This window comes from Anolis sagrei, chromosome 5 (assembly GCF_037176765.1).
Source record: "Anolis sagrei isolate rAnoSag1 chromosome 5, rAnoSag1.mat, whole genome shotgun sequence".
Classification (NCBI taxonomy): Eukaryota; Metazoa; Chordata; class Lepidosauria; order Squamata; family Dactyloidae; genus Anolis; species Anolis sagrei.
Window position 1 is genome coordinate 91,936,216 of NC_090025.1, and position 18,681 is coordinate 91,954,896.

An 18,681-nucleotide genomic window follows, 5' to 3' on the forward strand; every position below is an offset into this window, starting at 1 on the left:
AGGGCTGTGGGGGGCACTTGGGTCATGAGGCACAAGCAGCCACCAGGCTGGGTGAAAACAAGAGAAAAGAACTCAAAGAGATTAAAAGAGATACAGAGAAGTAAAAGTAAAGGGTAACCATGTTTATTTAGGGGTTAGAAACACTACAACTAATAATAAAGGGGAAGATTGCTGTCAAAAATATCCAAACCTGCTGGGCTCCTCTAGTCTGTTGATTGTCCGCAAAATGGGAGTTTAAAAATAAGCACATTGCAAATAAGTTGATTTTCTTACTATTGGCTTTCTTCAAAGTTCAGCTTTCACAGAAATGTACATAGAAATGAGAACCATAACCGAATGGACAATTACAAATGTACTATTCAATGATATATTTTTACGTCTTGTTGAGTTCCATTATAGATTCCTTCTGAGAGTGCATCTACACTGTAGAATTAATGCGGTTTGCCACCATTTTAACTGCAATGACTCGATGCTATGGAATTCTGGGAACTGTAGTTGCAGAAGCTCAATAGTGTAGCTCAATTTGGCACCAATTTAAGTGCTATGATTCAATGCTATGGAATTCTGGGAGCTATAGTTATGCAAGCTGTAGAGCAAGGGTGTCCAAACTTTTGATGAGTGCCAGTTCATGGTTCCTCAGCTTGTTGGGAGGGGGCAGTCTGAAAAAAGCATGAACACATTCATATGCACACTGCATATGTCTCAATTGTGGTGCAGCTGGCTGAGTGTCAGCTGCATTAAGATCACTCTGACCAAAAAGGTCATGAGTTCAAAGCCAGCCCGGGTTGGAGTGGGTTTCCAACCAATTGTGTGTAGCCTGTTGTTGACCTTTGCAACCCGAAAGACAGTTGCATCTGTCAAGTAGGAAAATAAGGTACCACCTTAAAGTGTGGGGAGGCTAAATTAACTGATTTGTGAGGCCATAAAGAAGACTCCAGCAAAGCATTCCAGTGGGAAAGCATGCAGGGAATGCAGAAGTGCTTCATCAGCATCGCAGATGGATGATGAAAGTGATAGCTCCCCTGGCGGCCAGAAAAAGTTAAATAGCCTCTGTCTATGTCTGTATATCTTTGTATGTCAAAAATTGGCATTGAATGTTTGCCATATATGTGTACACTATAATCCGCCCTGAGTCCCCTGCGGGGTGAGAAGGGCGGAATAGAAAAGCTGCAAATAAATAAATAAATAAATAAATAGTGCAAAAATAACCATGAAAGAACGATCTATATATTATCTATATATATTTAATATATATATTTAAAAGTCAGTGTTCATATGTATGTTTGGATGTGGCAGCTTTCTGATTGGCTGCCACTTCCACAGACCACTGCAACTCCCACATATGATGGACCTGGACCAAACTTGGCACACATAAACCCCATGAGAGAGAAAAGAAGTGAAGAAGGAAAAAAGCAAGGGAGGGAGGCCTTGGAGAGGGCAGGTGGAAATTTGAACAGGGGTCACAATTAGCCTCTGGGCCAGACTTTGGACATGCCTGCTCTAGAGCTTGATCTGCCAAAGAGGGCTGATGCCTCTCCAAACTACATCTACCATTTTTTTGGTCATGTAAGAAGCGACTTGAGAAACTGCAAGTCACTTCTGGTGTGAGAGAATTGGCCATCTGCAAGGACATTGCCCAGGGGATGCCTGGATGTTTTGATGTTTTATCATCCTTGTGGGAGGCTTCTTTCATGTCCCCACATGAGGAGCTGGAGTTGATTTAAAAGCTTCCAAAGAAGGAGCCTCCACCACATTCTGGGGCAGAGAGTTCCACTGCTGAACGGCTCTCACAGTCAGGAAGTTATTCCTCATGTTCAGATGGAATCTCTTCTCTTGTAGTTTGAAGCCATTGTTTCGTGTCCTAGTCTCCAAGGAAGCAGAAAACAAGCTTGCTCCCTCCTCCCTGTGGCTTCCTCTCACATATTTATACATGGCTATCATATCTCCTCTCAGCCTTCTCTTCTTCAGGCTAAACATGCCCAGCTCCTTAAGCCAAGCCGTTTTCAAGGGCAGCCCCACGTAGAGCGCATCACAGTAGTCCAATCTAGAGGTGACCAAGGCATGGACCACCCCGGCCAGATCAGCCTTCACGAGGTACAGTCGCGGTTGGCACACGAGTCTCAATTGTGCAAAAGCCCTCCCGGATACCGCTGAGCCTCAAGCGTAAGTGATGAATCCAATAGGACTCCCAAACTGCGGACCTGTGGCTTTAGGGGGTGTGTAACCCCGTCCATGAGGTCTCTTCCAACTCTTTGGAAGCCTGAAGAAGAGAAGGCTGAGAGAAGATATGATAGCCATGTATAAATATGTGAGAGGAAGCCACAGGGAGGAGGGAGCAAGCTTGTTTTCTGCTTCCTTGGAGACTAGGACGCGGAACAATGGCTTCAAACTATAAGAGAGGAGATTCCATCTGAACATTAAGAAGAACTTCCTGTGAGAGCCGTTCAGCAGTGGAACTCTCTGCTCCGGAGTGTGGTGGAGGCTCCTTCTTTGGAAGCTTTTAAACAGAGGCTGGATGGCCATCTGTCAGGGGTGATTTGAATGCAATATTCCTGCTTCTTGGCAGGGGGTTGGACTGGATGGCTCATGAGGTCTCTCCCAACTCTTTGAGTCTAAGTGTCTGGACTGACCTTGAAGGAGCTGAGGGTGGTGACGGCCGACAGGGAGCTCTGGCGTGGGCTAGTCCATGAGGTCACGAAGAGTCGGAGATGACTGAACGAATGAATAACAACAGATATTATTCTCTCACACACACAGATATAGTATCATAGATTTTAAAGAGACCCATAAAGAAGGATTATGATATGTTGCAGATTCCAGAGCAGGCAAACCAGACACTCTCCACATCAACACTGGCAAAGAAACAGCAAGAAATACTGTTTACCCACAAGTATAAAGAAATTACGTATATTAGAAACCAACACTTTCTCATTACTTTATTTTCCAGATCACCAGACTGGGCCACAGCAACGCGTGGCAGGGGACAGCTAGTACCGGGCCTTTCTCCTCCTCTCAAGGTACTCAGATGAACTTCGGCGCGAGCACTCAGCCCGCCCACTTTCTAAGCCTCTCCACGTGGGCAGCCTCTTCGCCACGCCCCATTCTTCCCAGGAGCCAATCACCAGCGGTGGCGCCTCTCTCCTGCTTCCCCTTTCTCGCGCCGGGTCTCCACGCTCTCGCGAGAGTGTGTTAGTAAACAGTTCGACCCCGCAGCCTCATTCTAGGCGCCGGAGAGGGAGCCGGGCGAGAGGGAGAAGCGGCTGAAGGTAAGGTCTTCGGGGAAGGAGGAATGGGGAAGGAATGACGGAGCGGAGGCCCTCAGGCTCCCTCAGAGAAGGAAGGAAAGGGGGTCGGCCTGACTGGGGTCATCCTTGTGTCACGCCTCCTGAGGGAAGTCACCCTCCTGGCCTCACACCACAGACTCGCAGTGGGCCAGCCTGAAGGGAGGAGTCCCAAGCCAAGGAGAAAAGGACGGGGAAGAATCCTGCATAATATCTATCATATGAAGAATCCTCTGCGTGTTTGAAATTACATTTCACCCTGTATTCCGTTTCTCTCCTTATGCTGAAGGAATGTATGGACATAATAGTAGTAATAATAATAGTACTGACAATAGGTGCTCTCTTGGCAGTGCAGCCTGAATGGCAAAGGCTCAGGGAATGGCCGCCTCCTCCCCCTACCTGGGGAAGGGATTGCTTTGAGCCACCCATCTGCCTCCCAGGCCCAGGGAGATTAGCTGGGAAGCTGCTCCTTGAACCGGTTTTTTCAAAGCCTCCTACCCTGGCAGGAAAGGTGGTTCTTGGACGAGAGCCGGAAGTGCTTTGCAGCCCCACACATGCACCAAGTCACCTTCAGGTTGGACCCCAAAGCCTCGTGGTTTCACAGCATCCGTGGGGTTGGGTTTCAAGTGCATGTGCACATTCAAACCTCTGGTGCAGTCTCAAAATACACAGTTGTAATGAAATGCTCCACTCTCAATGGGTTGTCTTTGATTTGAATTGGGCAATCAAAGAGGCATCTGGTTGACCTGTGTGAAAGTTAAGACCAACAACCACCATGTCAGACTACACAGAGAAGCCATTGAAATCCACAAGCATGTGGACAATTTCAACAGAAAGGAAGAGACCATGAAAATGAACAAAATCTGGCTACCAGTATTAAAAAACTCTAAAATTATAACAGCTAAACAACAGAGAGGAAAAAACCAGGCACAGATTAACACCTCCCAGCAACAGATTTTCCCAGGCTCAGGAAGGCCTTCAAATGCTAATGAAGGTGATCAGCTAAACATTCACACCTAACTGCAGCAGGGAAGAGCTCCTTGCCCCACCCCAGCCATTCCACAGATATATAAACCCATTTTTCCTACTTCCAACAGACCTCACAACCTCTGAGGATGCTTGCCATGGATGCGGGCGAAACGTCAGGAGAAATGCCTCTAGAACATGGCTCTATAGCCCCAAAAAACCCACAAGAACCTAGTGATTCCAGCCATGAAAGCCTTCGACAATACATTAAGACCTATGTCTTTAAGGCAGTGGTTTGTTTGTTTATTTATTTACTGCGCTTATATACCGCAATTCTCAGCCCAAGGGCGACTCATTGCGGTGTACAACATGAAAAAACAAGTGCAATCTACAAAGCATAGTGCAAAACATTCCACAATTCATCATAATCATAAAAAACATCTTATCAAAACAACATTACTACAAAATTACTACTACATTCCGAATCGTCTCATTGTCAGACCACAATCCGATATCATTTCCGTTGTTCCATTCCTATGGTCAATTGCCAGTCATTGCACTTCTTGATCAAATGCCTTCTTAAATAGCCAGGTCTTTAACTTCCTGCGGAATATTAGCAGGGAGGGGGCTAGCCTGATGTCCACAGGAAGGGTGTTCCACAGCCAAGGAGCCACCACCGAGAAGGCCCTCTCTCTCGGCCCCGCCAGCCGTGCCTGTGACGCAGGCGGGATCGAGAGCAGGGCCTCCCCGGAAGATCTCAAGGTCCTTGTGGGCTCATAGGCCGAGAGGCGGTCAGTTAGGTATTTTGGGCCGGAACCATTTAGGGCTTTATAGGCCAACACCAGCACCTTGAATTGAGGCCGGTAGCAGATCGGCAGCCAGTGGAGCTGGTACAGCAGGGGGGTTGTATGCTCCCTACGTCCCGCTCTACGACCCCAGGTTGGTTCTCAACCTGGGGTCCCCAGATGTTTTTGGCCTTCAACTCCCAGAAATCCTAATAGCTGGTAAACTGCCTGGGATTTCTGGGAGTTGTAGGCCAAAAACAGCTGGGGACCCCAGGTTGAGAACCACTGCTTTAAGGAGTTTATGAATTACTAGCCGTCCCCTGCCACACGTTGCTGTGGCCCACATGGGGGTTCTGTGTGGGAGGTTTGGCCCAATTCTATCGTTGGTGGGGTTCAGAATGCTCTGTGATTGTAGGTGAACTATAAATCCCAGCAACTACAACTCCCAAATGTCAAGATTCTATTTCCCCCAAACTCCACCAGTGTTCACATTTGGGCATATTAAGTATTTGTGTAGAGTTTGGTCCAGACTCATCATTGTTTGAGTCCACAGTGATCTCTGGATGTAGGTGAACTACAACTCCAAAACCAAAGGACACTGCCCACCAAACCCTTCCAGTATTTTCTGTTGGCCATGGGAGTACTGTGTGCCAAGTGTGGTTCATTTTGGTTCATTTCAATCGTTGGTGAGGCTGAGAATGCTCTTTGATTGTAGATGAACTATAAATCCCAGTAAGTATAACTCCCAAATGACAAAATCAATTTTTTTTAGTGAAGGACATCCATTGGGCTGTTAGGTGTCTTGTGTCCAAATTTGGTGTCAATTCGTCCAGTGGTTTTTGAGTTTTGTGAATACCACAAACGAACATTACATTTTTATTTATATAGATCAGGGGTCCTCAAACTAAGGCCCAGGGGCCAGATGCAGCTCTCCAAGGTAATTTACCCGGCTCTTGCTCAGGGTCAACCTAAGTCTGAAACAACTTGAAAGCACACAACAATAACAACAATCCTATCTCATCAGCCAAAAGCAGGCCCACACTTCCAATTGAAATACTAATAATTTTATATTTGTTAAAATTGTTCTTCATTTTAATTATTTTTAAGTGTGTTTTTTTTGCACTACAAATAAGATATGTGCAATATGCGTAGGAGTTCATTCATGTTTGTTTCAAATTATAATCCGGTCCTCCAACAGTTTGAAAGACTGTGACCTGGCCCTCTGTTTAAGAAGTTTGAAGACCTCTGAAATAGATGTTAGGTTTTGAGTTTAGAAAGGAAATTCCTCATTAGGTCTGTATATGCAAATACTGGTTCCAACATCTTGGGGAAACAAAATTACAAACACTTCTGATCCCAAGCCTTTTGGATGAGGGATGCTCGGCTTATAGTATGTCTGTGGCTGTGGGGAACCATGATGACCTTATCTAGAGATATTTTCTGAGTTTGATCACATGAGTACATAATAATACTTTTAATAATAACTTGAGGGTGTATTTGTTCAGGTGTTCTGCCTTCCCCACAAAGTTGGACTCCCACAGACCTTTGAACAAACTCCTGAGGATGCCTGCCATACATGCAGGCGATACATCAGGAGGGAATGCTACTGAACATGGCCATACAGCCTGAAAAACTCACAACAACCCTCAGTCAAATGGATCATATATCCATTTGACTGAGAATACGTCCCAATGAATTCCATGAGACCTATTTCTAAGTGCACCTGGGCCTTTTTAAAAATATAATTGGCCAATTTCCAAATTTTTCACAGGTATGAATTGCCCTCCTTTTCTCCCCTCTGTAAAACCCATTCTTTAAACTCCTTTAAACCTACTGTGCGTGATGCATTTTATTACACCTTTTATTACAGTTTGTATTATTTTCATCCAAATGCAAATTTGCTTCATAAATGTGTACCCCTACTATTTTCAAAATTCAAATAGTAAAGCAAGCCTAATTTTAAATGATGAGGCAACAAATTCTACAGTTCTTTGAAGTTAATGGAATGGTTAATCTGGTTTTCAGTTCCGAGAGCCAATCGGAGTGAAGGCTAAGAGTTTGTAACAAGAGCATAATTTTGAAGACGTAAATAGTAATAATAATAATAACAACAACTTTATTTATAGCCTGCCCCATTTCCCAAAAGGGACTTGGATTGGTTTACAAGGCTACAACAGTGCAAACAGAACATATAAAATATGCAACAAAAATAAAATTAGACCTAATCAACAAAAATAAACATAAAAAACATAAGATAACAACAAACAGAATTAATATAGGACAGTTCAATCAAAATGAATAGCTGATAAAAGCACAGTAATACATAAAATTAAAAGCAAACTATAAAGACACATGTTTGGTTAGGATTCATTCTTCAGAAGCATAAATTTAACAAAAGAAGTGGTTGGTTTTTCAGAAAGTTACTTTTTCAATGTTCTAAACCTATTGAACTCAAACTACTTTGTAAATCACGTAGTGAGATCATATTTCCTCTTGTATTTGCTTAATGTAAAAGTATAACTTGCCAAATTGAGTTGTATTCTATTTGTTTTTCCCAACTGACCTGCTTTGATGTGGATTGTAGTTCTGCAAAGTCACTTTCTGTAGTTAGACATCAATATATTTGATGTTCTTCATAGACTGAATACTATATAGTTTCCTGCAGGATATATAATGTGATAGGTGTTCATTTTTGCTGAGACACCAGCAAAGAACTATACATAATTATAAATTTCATTACAAGCATTTGCACATCTACTGTAATATTCAATAACCTGCCAGAAAACTTGGCTAAGACTAGTTAAATATGAAAATATTGTTGTAAGGAGCTTTGTAATTTTTCTGCATTCATAGTGGCATCTTTCCTTCTGTTTTTACGGTGCCACTATATATTTTTAGATCACTTTGATAACGTGCAGATGTACTCTTGTCTGACATTTGATGTTATGTTGATGAATTTTCCTGAATGCCTACTTCCTTTAGTAGAAAGAATATCAATATTGTGAAGCAAATATTGGGACATCTTGACTTATTAAAATTTTGGTAACCAATCCAAAAGTAGTGGCAATTTATTAACTTACATGGGTTTTGGGATGCCAAGAAACTTTACATTATGTAGTGAGGTAGACTGAATAAAACCTACAATCCAGTGATATGCATTTGTCTAAAAGTAGCATGTAATAGCATACACCCTTCTAATTCTATTTACTGTAGTAAATTAGATGATTCTGGGAAGCTTGTAGGCAAGGATGGAGCCAACAGTCAGTTGTCATCTTGCAGCTAATATTTTGAAGCATAGTGCCATTGGCTCAAGGAATGTGTTTTGCTTTTGTGGCCTTTGGGCAGTAAGCCGTACAAGGAATGATCAGGGATTTTGTGCACTAGATATGATATTTGGAGTGGCCTGGACTACAATTGTTGAATTGTGTGACTTTAATGTTTATATTGATATGTTTTTAATTCCATGTTTTAATGTTAAATGATGTCATGTTTTATGATTTAATTGACAATTGTAAGTTATTATTATATAAGGTTTCTGTATGTGAGGCATTAAATTTTGCCATAATTACGTTGGAAACCGCTTTGAGTCCCTCTGGGGTAAGAAAAGCGGTATAGAAGTGAAGTAAATAAAAAATAGTGAAAAGTCTTGTGAGATTATTTTCGGCATTGTGAATTAATGCCAAAGGACAGCTTTTGAAAGAGTGCAAACATTCTACTGTTCTTCCTATCATTGTCATTGCCTCCTCGCCAGCTTCCTGAACCATGAGATCGCTGATTTCAGTTTCATAGTGTGATTTCATTGGTCACTTTTACACCTGTGCGTTTTCTGAAGTTCTTTGAGCAGACAAGGCAGGGCTCGATTTTACTGGAAATGCTATTTTAAGGTACTTCTTTCCCACCCTTTAGTCATAAAATGATCTTTGCAAGATACTTCATAGTAATGGTCTTCAATAAAAACAGTTCCATATGATTATGATGCTTCTGTCTGGGGCAAGTGAACTTTTAGTCTGGATGAGTTTCCTTGTATTCAAGGGCGTTAACCATGTTGTCAGCAAAGCATTTGACTTGTAAGATAAAATCATAGAATCACTACCATTGATTAATGTTCAAGCATATGTTTGGTTTTCATTCATAGTTCTTGTTCTTCTGTAGATAATACAGAGCACTTGCTTAACCCAAGATTAGAAATAAGGAGAGGTTGACATTTTCTGACATTTGTTTTGATTTGTGCCAATTTTTTTCTAGCTAGTAGTTTTCAAAAGGAAAATATATGGTAAAAGGGTTACTGTTTCAGTGACATTAATATTGATAGGAAGGATCAAGTGTGCCTTTCTCAGTTGTCATTTGACAACAACTTCAAGGGTGTTTATAAAACAGCAGGTTAAAATAAAGAATGTAGAGCTGATCAGTTAATAGGGATGCTGTCAAAACCTTTTTTTTTTACCTTTGATAAACTGTATGAACATTGTTAGTTACAACTATTTGCAATAGTTATGTGGTAATCTGAGAAAGAAATTTGTTTTTTTTTTAATGCAGTGATCTTTTGTAGAAATCAACTCTAAGGTCTTATTTTGAAAGGTAAAGTTCTGTGGCTCCAATGGGTTTATGGATGCCACATTATTTCCTGAAAAAACTATGCAAAAGAAAAAAAACTGTCATTGCTACAGTTAAAATTTGAAGTCAAAATGTTATATATAGGAATCTGTCAAGCCAGTGGACAGTAACTGTAGTTTTGGATTATAAGAGAATTTGATTTACTGATTGATTACTTTCTGTTTAATTCTTGCAGCTGAGTGTGAGTTATTTTAACAAATTTATTTGCAAATTATAGTGGAAAATAAGTATTTTTGCAAAAAGCAAGGTTTCTGGGTTTCACAGGTTCCTCTGTCCTCCACTTATTAGCAGTAGGAATGGTACCTACTTGAACTTTTTATCAGTATAAAAGACACCTGTCCAAAACCTCAAGCAGTCACTCTACAAATTCCACTATGGTGAAGGCCAAAGAGCTATCGAAAGACACCAGAAACAAAATTGTCGCCCTGCACCAGACTGGGAAGACTGAATCTGCAATAGGTAAACGGCTTGGTATGAAGAAATCAACTGTGGGAGCAATAATTACAAAATGGAAGAGATACAAGATCTCAGTTCTTGTGGGGTTTTTTCGGGCTATATGGCCATGTTCTAGAGGCATTTCTCCTGACGTTTCGCCTGCATCTATGGCAAGCATCCTCGGAAGTCGCAGAGGAGACCTCACCTCTGAGGATGCTTGCCATAGATGCAGGCGAAACGTCAGGAGAAATGCCTCTAGAACATGGCCATATAGCCCGAAAAAACCCACAAGAACTGAGTGATTCCAGCCATGAAAGCCTTCGACAATACATAGATACAAGATCGCTGATAATCTCCCTCGATGTGGGGCTCCATGCAAGATCTCACCCCATGGGGTCAAAATGATCACAAGAACGAGGAGCAAAAATCCCAGAACCACACGGGGGAACCTAGTGAACGACCTGCAGAGAGCTGGGACCAATATAACAAAGGCTACCATCAGTAACACTATGCTGCCAGGGACTCAGATCCTGCAGTGCCAGACGTGTCCCCCTGCTTAAATCAGTACACGTCTGGAACCAACTGAAGAGAGAGCATTTGGATGATCCAGAAGAGTATTTGGAGAATGTCATATAGTCAGATGAAACCAAAGTAGAACTGTTTGGCAGAAACATAACTTGTCATGCTTGGAGGAGAAAAAATGCTGAGTTGCATCCAAACAACATCATACCTACTGTGAAGCATGGGAGTGGCAACATCATGCTTTGGGGCTGTTTCTCTGCAAAAGGACCAGGGCGACTGATCCGTATACATGAAAGAATGAATGGGGCCATGTATCTTGAGATTTTGAGTGCAAACCTCCTTCCATCAGCAAGGGCACTGAAGATAAAACGTGGCTGGGTTTTTCAGCATGACAATGATCCCAAGCACACCGCCAAGGCAACGAAGGAATGGCTTCATAAGAAGCATTATATCATCATGGCCTAGCCAGTCTCCAGATCTCATCCCTATAGAAAACCTTTGGAGGAAGTTGAAAGTCCATGTTGCACAGTGACAGCCCCAAAACATAGAATCATAGAATTAAAGAGTTGGAAGAGACCTCATGGGCCATCCAGTCCAACCCCCTGCCAAGAAGCAGGAATCACTGCTCTTGAGGAGATCTGCATGGAGGAATGGGCCAACATACTAGCAACAGTTTGTGCAAATCTTGTGAGGACTTACAGAAAATGTTTGACCTCTGTCATTGCCAATAAAGGATATATAACAAAGTATTGAGATTTTTTTATTTATCGTGTCAGGAGCAACTAGACATTTGTATTACATTTTTAGCCAAACAAACAAACAAACAGACAAAACACAAAGTTTGCAAGCTTGGTAGTTGATTAAATGTCCTTTGACCAGTATCTGGCCACTTGGAGTGCCTCTGGTGTTGGCGCAAGGAGGTCCTCCATTGTGCATGTAGCAGGGCTCAGGTTGCATTGCAGCCTGAGCTGCATAGGATGGGAGGAGTGGTCTACAACAAAACATGGGTTGGGAGAAGTGGTCTACGACATTGTGTGTGATTAGTGTTTATACAGAGCTATTAAAGGGACTCTCTGAGGGTTATGCTAGTGTTTTCCGGCTTTCTATGAGAAAGAGTTTGCAATACATAAACATGCTGTTATGTCATGGTGCAGTAATCTCCATTATTATTTTTGTTTCTAAGCTACCATAAATTCCAGTTTTGCAGAAAGGGAGATAAAGGATGCTGATAATTATTATTTTACTTCACAGTATTTGGAAAAGTGTAATTCCTTGCACCTGTATCTGAAGTGGTAGAGTCTATTAACATTCAGGGTCCCTCAGTACTACTGCAATGTGCTCTTCTACTGCAGTTTGAGATCTAACTTCAGTTCAATCCTCCTAATACAATGGACGTTATTTTCAAATTCATTGACAGCCATGTGTTAAAATGCTTCAAAAACAAACTGGAACCTTTGCTCTGTAGGAGTTTCTAGCTCAAGGACTTCCAGCTGTTCTTGTGGGATTCCTTGGAAGCTGAGTATGAATGAATGAATGAATGAATGAAACTTTATTTATAACCCGCCTTATCTCCCCGAAGGGACTCAGGGTGGCTCACAACAAAATACACAGTGACAACCATTCAATGCCAACAGTAATATGTAAAAAAATAGTATTGATTGTTAAATCCAAATCTGTCAATTCACTGAGAATTCTGGCATGACCACTGCTTTCCATAAACATGGCAAATTTTAGGCCCCGTGTTACAAAAAAGTATTTCTTCCAACCTTTGTTTGCAAGACAGTTAATGTTTCCTTCGTACACAATGGCAGAACAATCTGTTCTAAGCAATTAGAAGCATGTCCTGCTATTCAGAAGAGTAGCTCTAAGAATTACTGGGACAAGATGTATTTTTCAGGTTCAAAAACCATTTTGAATACTTTGTACTGTTATTGTCATATTTCTTTGTTTTAACTGTTTAAATCTGGTAAGTTTGGGAACCATTGCTCTACCAACACGGTATATAGGTCTCAGACCATGATGGTTGAGTTGCTGTGCCTATTTATAAGTGATCTAACCTTTATCCTCATGTCATCTAATTCTTCCATTTTAGAAAAAGCTTTCAAGAATAAAGTGCAGTTTGTCAACCCACATGACTGATACAGTGGCAATGCAAAGAGTTTTGTTACAGTAGGTGGAGAGGAAATGACAACATTCCTTTTTTCCAAACAACCATCTGTACAATGCTTTCTCTTGCTTTTTGTCTTGCACTTTATGTTACCAGAATAGCATATAGACATACATGCCAGATGAAGAATAATTTTCTGTTCATCAACAATTTGAGCTGCAGAGCTTTGTAGGCACAGATTTATATAGGATAAAATAAAATTATTATTAACTTTTATTATTAACTTTATTTATACCCCGCAAAATCTCCCGAAGGACTCGATGCGGCTTACAAAGGCCAAGGCCGCCAACAACAATAACATACACATACACAATAAAAGTCATAAGCAAATAAAACATCAAACAAAGCATTAGAACAATAATAAACAATGACACAGTGACGCATTTAAAAACAAGGGCCGGGCCAAGTGTAATAGACAAAATTTAAAAGTGCTAAACTTGACAAGTGATACGTAGAGGTATTTGGAGGTAGGTGCAATGTGCAAATAATCCTGAATCTCTAACAAAGTGTATTTGAGACTTGATGCCAGGAGTTTCCTATTCTGGAAAGGCACACTGGAACAGCCAGGTCTTCAGGCTCTTCCTAAAGAAAGCCAGCGTTGGGCCTTGTCTGATGTCCTTGGGGAGAGAGTTCCAGAGTCGGGGGGCCACCACAGAGAAGGCCCTGTCCCTCATCCCCACCAGATGCGCCTGTGACGCAGATGGGATCGTGAGCAGGGCCTTTCCAGATGATCGAAGGGAACATGTGGGTTCATATATGGAGATGCAGTTACGCAGGTAGGCGGGTCCCAAACCGTTTAGGGCTTTGTAGGTAAGCACCTGCACCTTGAATTGGGACCGGAAGATGAATGGCAGCCAATGGAGCTCCTTAAACAAGAGGGTTGACCTCTCTCTGTAAGGAGTGCCAGTTAACATCCTGGCCGCCAACCGTTGGACCAGTTGGAGTTTCCGAGCTGTTTTCAAGGGCAGCCCCACGTAGAGCACATTACAGTAATCCAATCGAGGTTTTCACCTTTGGAGAAAACCTCTTTGAAAACGGTTTATATCAGCTACCAGCATAATCACTTGCAGTTTCTCAAGTCGCTCCTGAAATGACATACATACATACATACATAAATAAATAAATAAATAAATAAAATCATCTGATGAGTAAATATGACTGGCCAAGGAAGGGAAGCATTTGTGCATCAAATTTGCAAAGTTTCACCTTGTGCAGAATTGTGTGATGTTAATGAAGAGATTGGCAGTCCAGTTCTAAAGTGGAGCACTGATGCTTTGAAGTCTACTTTAGCAGTTTTAATGCTTTCAGTCACAATGAGCTGATTAAGGTTTGGATAAGGCAGTTGACCCAACACACTGGAGTGGACAAAGCCCTGGTTTCACATGCGGCCCCAAAGGCCGATTTTACAACTCCTGTCCCTTTCAGGCTCCCTCGACCACTTTTCTTTCTGGCACAGAAGATAGCATGTTTCTTCTAGATTTCTCTAGGAGCAGTCATTTAAAAAATATAAATTCAAAAGGGAGACAGTTTCTGCAACCCACACAGAATTCAAATTCAAACCCACACAGAACATTGGCCCCTGTACCCATTATACTTGCCTATACCTGCTTTACAGGAGCTTTCCCAGATGTATTGGAGTGAGTCCCTATCTTTCCCAGGCAGCATAAGTCTATATCATGGTGGGCGTCTGTAGTGGACTGAAAGGGATAATTTTCTGCTTTTGAACTCCTTTGTGGGCTGCATTGGTGGCCCCCCTAAAACAAATAAACCAAGTTTCCAGAACTCCTTTTCTGGTTGAGAAAATTGGGTTGTTCTTAATATTAAAGAGTGCAGGAGCCCCATATTCACCATATTTAAAAGGTGATTTGACTTTATACAGTAGATTATTTCAGTCTAAAGGTGAATGGAATCCCCACCCCCAGTAATTATAGATATAAAGAAGATTTGTCTGAAGTTATTTCTCCTCTTTTTCCTTTCCATGAAGCAGATTTTCAATGGATTTGAGAATGGTTTGGCACTTAACTTTAAGATCTGCAGCCAAATAAAACTGGCTGGTCAAATGCCCTTTTAAACATTTCAGCTGTCTTGTTTATCTTGTGCCAGGAATAGAATGATTCCATTATGTAGGTGGCATGATCTGGAGAAGGAATAATGGCTTCTTTATGGTCCCTTCCAGGAAACATGGGTGGCCCCTTTTCAAAACATCCAAGGCTAATAGGGTGGAGCAAGGAAACACAACGTTCAGACGCTTTCTGTATTGGAACTTCGCTGCCAGAAGGAGCTATTGTGGGTAGCTAATAAAGTTTTTGGAAGAAAAAGAATGGAATCTTTTGCAGTGTTCACTACTTTTTTATTTCAAATACTAAATTACCTAGATATTAAGTCATCAGTTCACTTTAATGGCTTGCAAAATCAGAATACTATATGAATTTCTGACACATACACAAAAAGCACAATATGATACTGAGTGTAAAATTCAATTTTCTAGAAAACTCCTTTTTTCTTTTTGAGAAGTCTAGCTTTGGCCTTATGATAATTCAAAAATGAATGAAAACAGGATTTGTGAAACATGGTTGAATGCTTGAGGCTGGGCTCTTTGAATCTACATGTTTTTCCTTCTGTGACTAACAGTACCGTATTTTCCGGGATATAAGACATATAAGATTACCCCCACCCCCACCCCCACCCAACTTTTACAGTTAAAATACAGAGTTTGGGATATACTCACTGTATAAGACCACCCCTCTTCCAGCACACACCAAATAAAATTTTAAAACACCCATTGGAATTGATTTCAAATCCAAGACTATCAGATCCAGCTCTTCAGCTTAGAAATTGAGATGAGCACCAACCCCCAGAGTCGGACACAACTGGACCTAATGTCAGGGGAATACCTTTACCTAGAGTGAACCCAGGGCTGGGTCCAACGTCCTTTCCTCAACAACAACAACAATAGAACCCCAGAGTTGGAAGGGAATCTAGTGGCCATCCAGTCTAACCCTAATTCTCCGAGGCAGGAAAACACATCCAAGCCCTTCTGACAGGTAGCCATCTTGCGCTGCTTAATAAGAACAATAACAACAACAATAATAATAGAATCCTAGAGTTGGAAGGGATGGTCATCCAGTTTGACTCCAATTCTGCCAGGGAGGAACATATATCCAAGCCCTCATGACAGGTGGCCATACAACTCTGCTTAATAACAACAACAATAACAATAATAATGGAACCCTAGAGTAGGAAGGGATTCCAATGGCCATCCAGTCCAACTCCACTCACTACTGCTAGGCTGGAAGACACAATGCAAGCTCTCCCGACAGATGGCCACCAAGCTCTGCTTGATGATGATGATGATGATAATAATAATAATAATGGAACCCTTGAGTTGGAAGGGACCCCAGTGGCCATCCAGTCCAACCCCACTCACTCCTGCCAGGCAGGAAGACACAATGCAAGCCCTCCCAAAGATGGCCATCAGCTCTCCTTGATAGTAATAACAATAACAACAATAATAATAATGGAACCCTTAATTTTCTGGTTAATCTTATCACATGATTTTATAATGCTGGCATTGTCTTTTTTAATTACCTTTAATTCTTGATGGATATCTCTGACATCTTTTTTGATTGTCGAAATTTCTTCTTTGGCTTTGCTTCTTAGTTTCCCTATCTCGTCTTGGAATGTTTTTTGCAGACTTTCCTGCATTTTTTCTTGGTTATCCTGTATTTTCTGTAATTGTGACCCACACCAATGATCAATAAAGACCAAACTTGGCACACAGATTCCCCATGACCCACTCAACATTCTGGTGCAGTTTTGGGAGGATGGACCATGGAAGATGGGACATGCAGTACATTCACTCCCTACCTGAGACCACAGTGAACCTCAACCACTGACCGATAAAGACCAAACTTAACACACAGTGCCCCATGACCCACTCTACATCCTGGTACTGTTTGAAGGAGGATGAACCATGGATGATGGGACTTGCAGTACCTTTGCTCACTTCCTGAGACCATTGTGACCCTCATCCAATTACCAATAAAGACCAAACTTGGCACAGAGAGTCCCCATGGCGAACTTGACATTCTGGTGTGGTTTGGGAGAGACTATGGATGATGGGAATTGCAGTACCTTCACTCACTTTCTGAGACCACTGCAACCTTCATCCAATTACCAATCCAGACCAAACTTGGCACACAGAGCCCCCATGACCCATTCTACATCCTGGTGCAGTTTTGAGGAGGACGGACCACGGATGATGGGACTTGAAGTACCTCCACTCAGTTCACAAGGCCACTCTGACCCTCATCCAATGACTGATCCTGGTGCAGTTTTTAAAGGATGAACCATGGGCAATGGGACTCTCAATACCTTCACTTACTTCCTGAGACCACTGCAAGCCACAAACATAACTGATACAGAGCAACCTTGGCACACAATGCCTTTCTCAAATAACCCGGGCAGCGCCAGGTCCCCAAGCTCGTATATAATAAGTGAATGTTTGTATGTATGTGGAGGGAGGACGGACGTAGGGAGGTGTGTGTGGCAGCTTTCTGAATGGCTACCACTTTCACAGGCTGCTGTGACCAGCATGGGTGATGGACCTGGCACATATAAAAAGGATTATTAACACCCTAGTGAGTTGTTTGCCTTCAGTCAGAAGTAAACTCTTCTTTTTGTTTTTAAAGCTTATCTGTCTTGTGTTTATCTTAACCCCTAGAGTATGTGTAGAGATACTGACCTGTATCTCGGCAATGCTTAGCGACTTTTTCATTGTCTTACTTGCTATTTCTTGCAACTTAGATGGGTAGTGGTTGAGTTCAAACTGTCATTTCTGTGTTGGGTGGTATTACATTTTTCTGACCTAATTTTTCTTTTTTGTTTAATTGTTTTCTGCCTGGTTGATATCTTGTTATACTGTTTGGAAGCCAAGCTGAAAATATCAAAATAGATTTTTCTTTTTGTGTGATATAAGGCTAGAGGCAGGGCACAACACAGTTAAAACATGTCAACATATAGTCCACATTCATTCACTTCAGAGGTTGCCAAATTGTAAGCATCTTGCATCACTAAATCAATCCAGACGAAGTCAATACTGTAAGAGACTGTGTTCTTCATTGTGGGTTTTCTGTTTGTGTGTGTGTGTGTGGGGGGGGGGGGGGGCACAACAAATTTTATTCTATTCAGTAATTATTATTTTCTGTACTCTATTTCAGTACATGTTACTATGGCAATGACTGCTGGGACTCCAACATCCGCTCCTATGAGCAATCATACCCGGGAGAGGGTGACTGTGGCCAAGCTCACTTTGGAGAACTTTTATAGTAACTTAATTTTGCAGCATGAGGAAAGAGAAACCAGGTATTGAGTGTTGCAATTCCTCTTTCACTTTTTCTCTGTCTTGATTATGGGCTGGAATAATAAGGCTGTCCGGATAATGCTTGACTGCAAATCTTATCAGCCCTCACCAGCCTAACTAATGTGTAAAGCAAAGGAAGAATTGTTTAAAGCTTTTGCCAGTTTTTGGTATAAAACTATCTAGCAGCTTGTAATGCCTTTATTTTCTCAGTTTTAGATAAACTATTTTGTCAGTTTTAGATAAATTATTTTATGCAATGCTTTTGGCACGAAATAAATTAAAGTGTGACTAATGGTGAAAAATGTTGAGATTTGCAGTAGAAAGCAACATGATTCCCACCCTTACTCTATATGCTTTTGTTTGTAATTGGGTTTTCTTAAAAAATGTGTGCAATTCTATTGAAATTAAGAAATACCTTTCAATGGACTCTCAAAATAGTGTTTGTACTTTCAATCTAGAATTCTTAGAATTGAGCAAGAACAAAGGTAGTTGCCTAAATTTACTCTGCTTGAAGATTTCTATAAAGGCATGACCAAGTCAAATGGTTCT

At 41.5% G+C, this 18,681-nt stretch overlaps 1 protein-coding gene across 1 annotated transcript in view; it reads left to right on the forward strand.

The window, feature by feature from the left end:
- The first annotated feature begins 3,159 nt into the window (after positions 1 to 3,159).
- The window catches only part of STK38L (serine/threonine kinase 38 like), a 36,213-nt gene continuing 20,691 nt past the window's right edge, over positions 3,160 to 18,681 (forward strand). The window contains exons 1-2 of the mRNA XM_060778237.2: positions 3,160 to 3,266; positions 17,990 to 18,134. Coding sequence (XP_060634220.1) covers positions 18,001 to 18,134 — 134 coding nt within the window. The 5' untranslated portion in view covers positions 3,160 to 3,266; positions 17,990 to 18,000. The remainder of the gene's footprint in view (positions 3,267 to 17,989; positions 18,135 to 18,681) is intronic.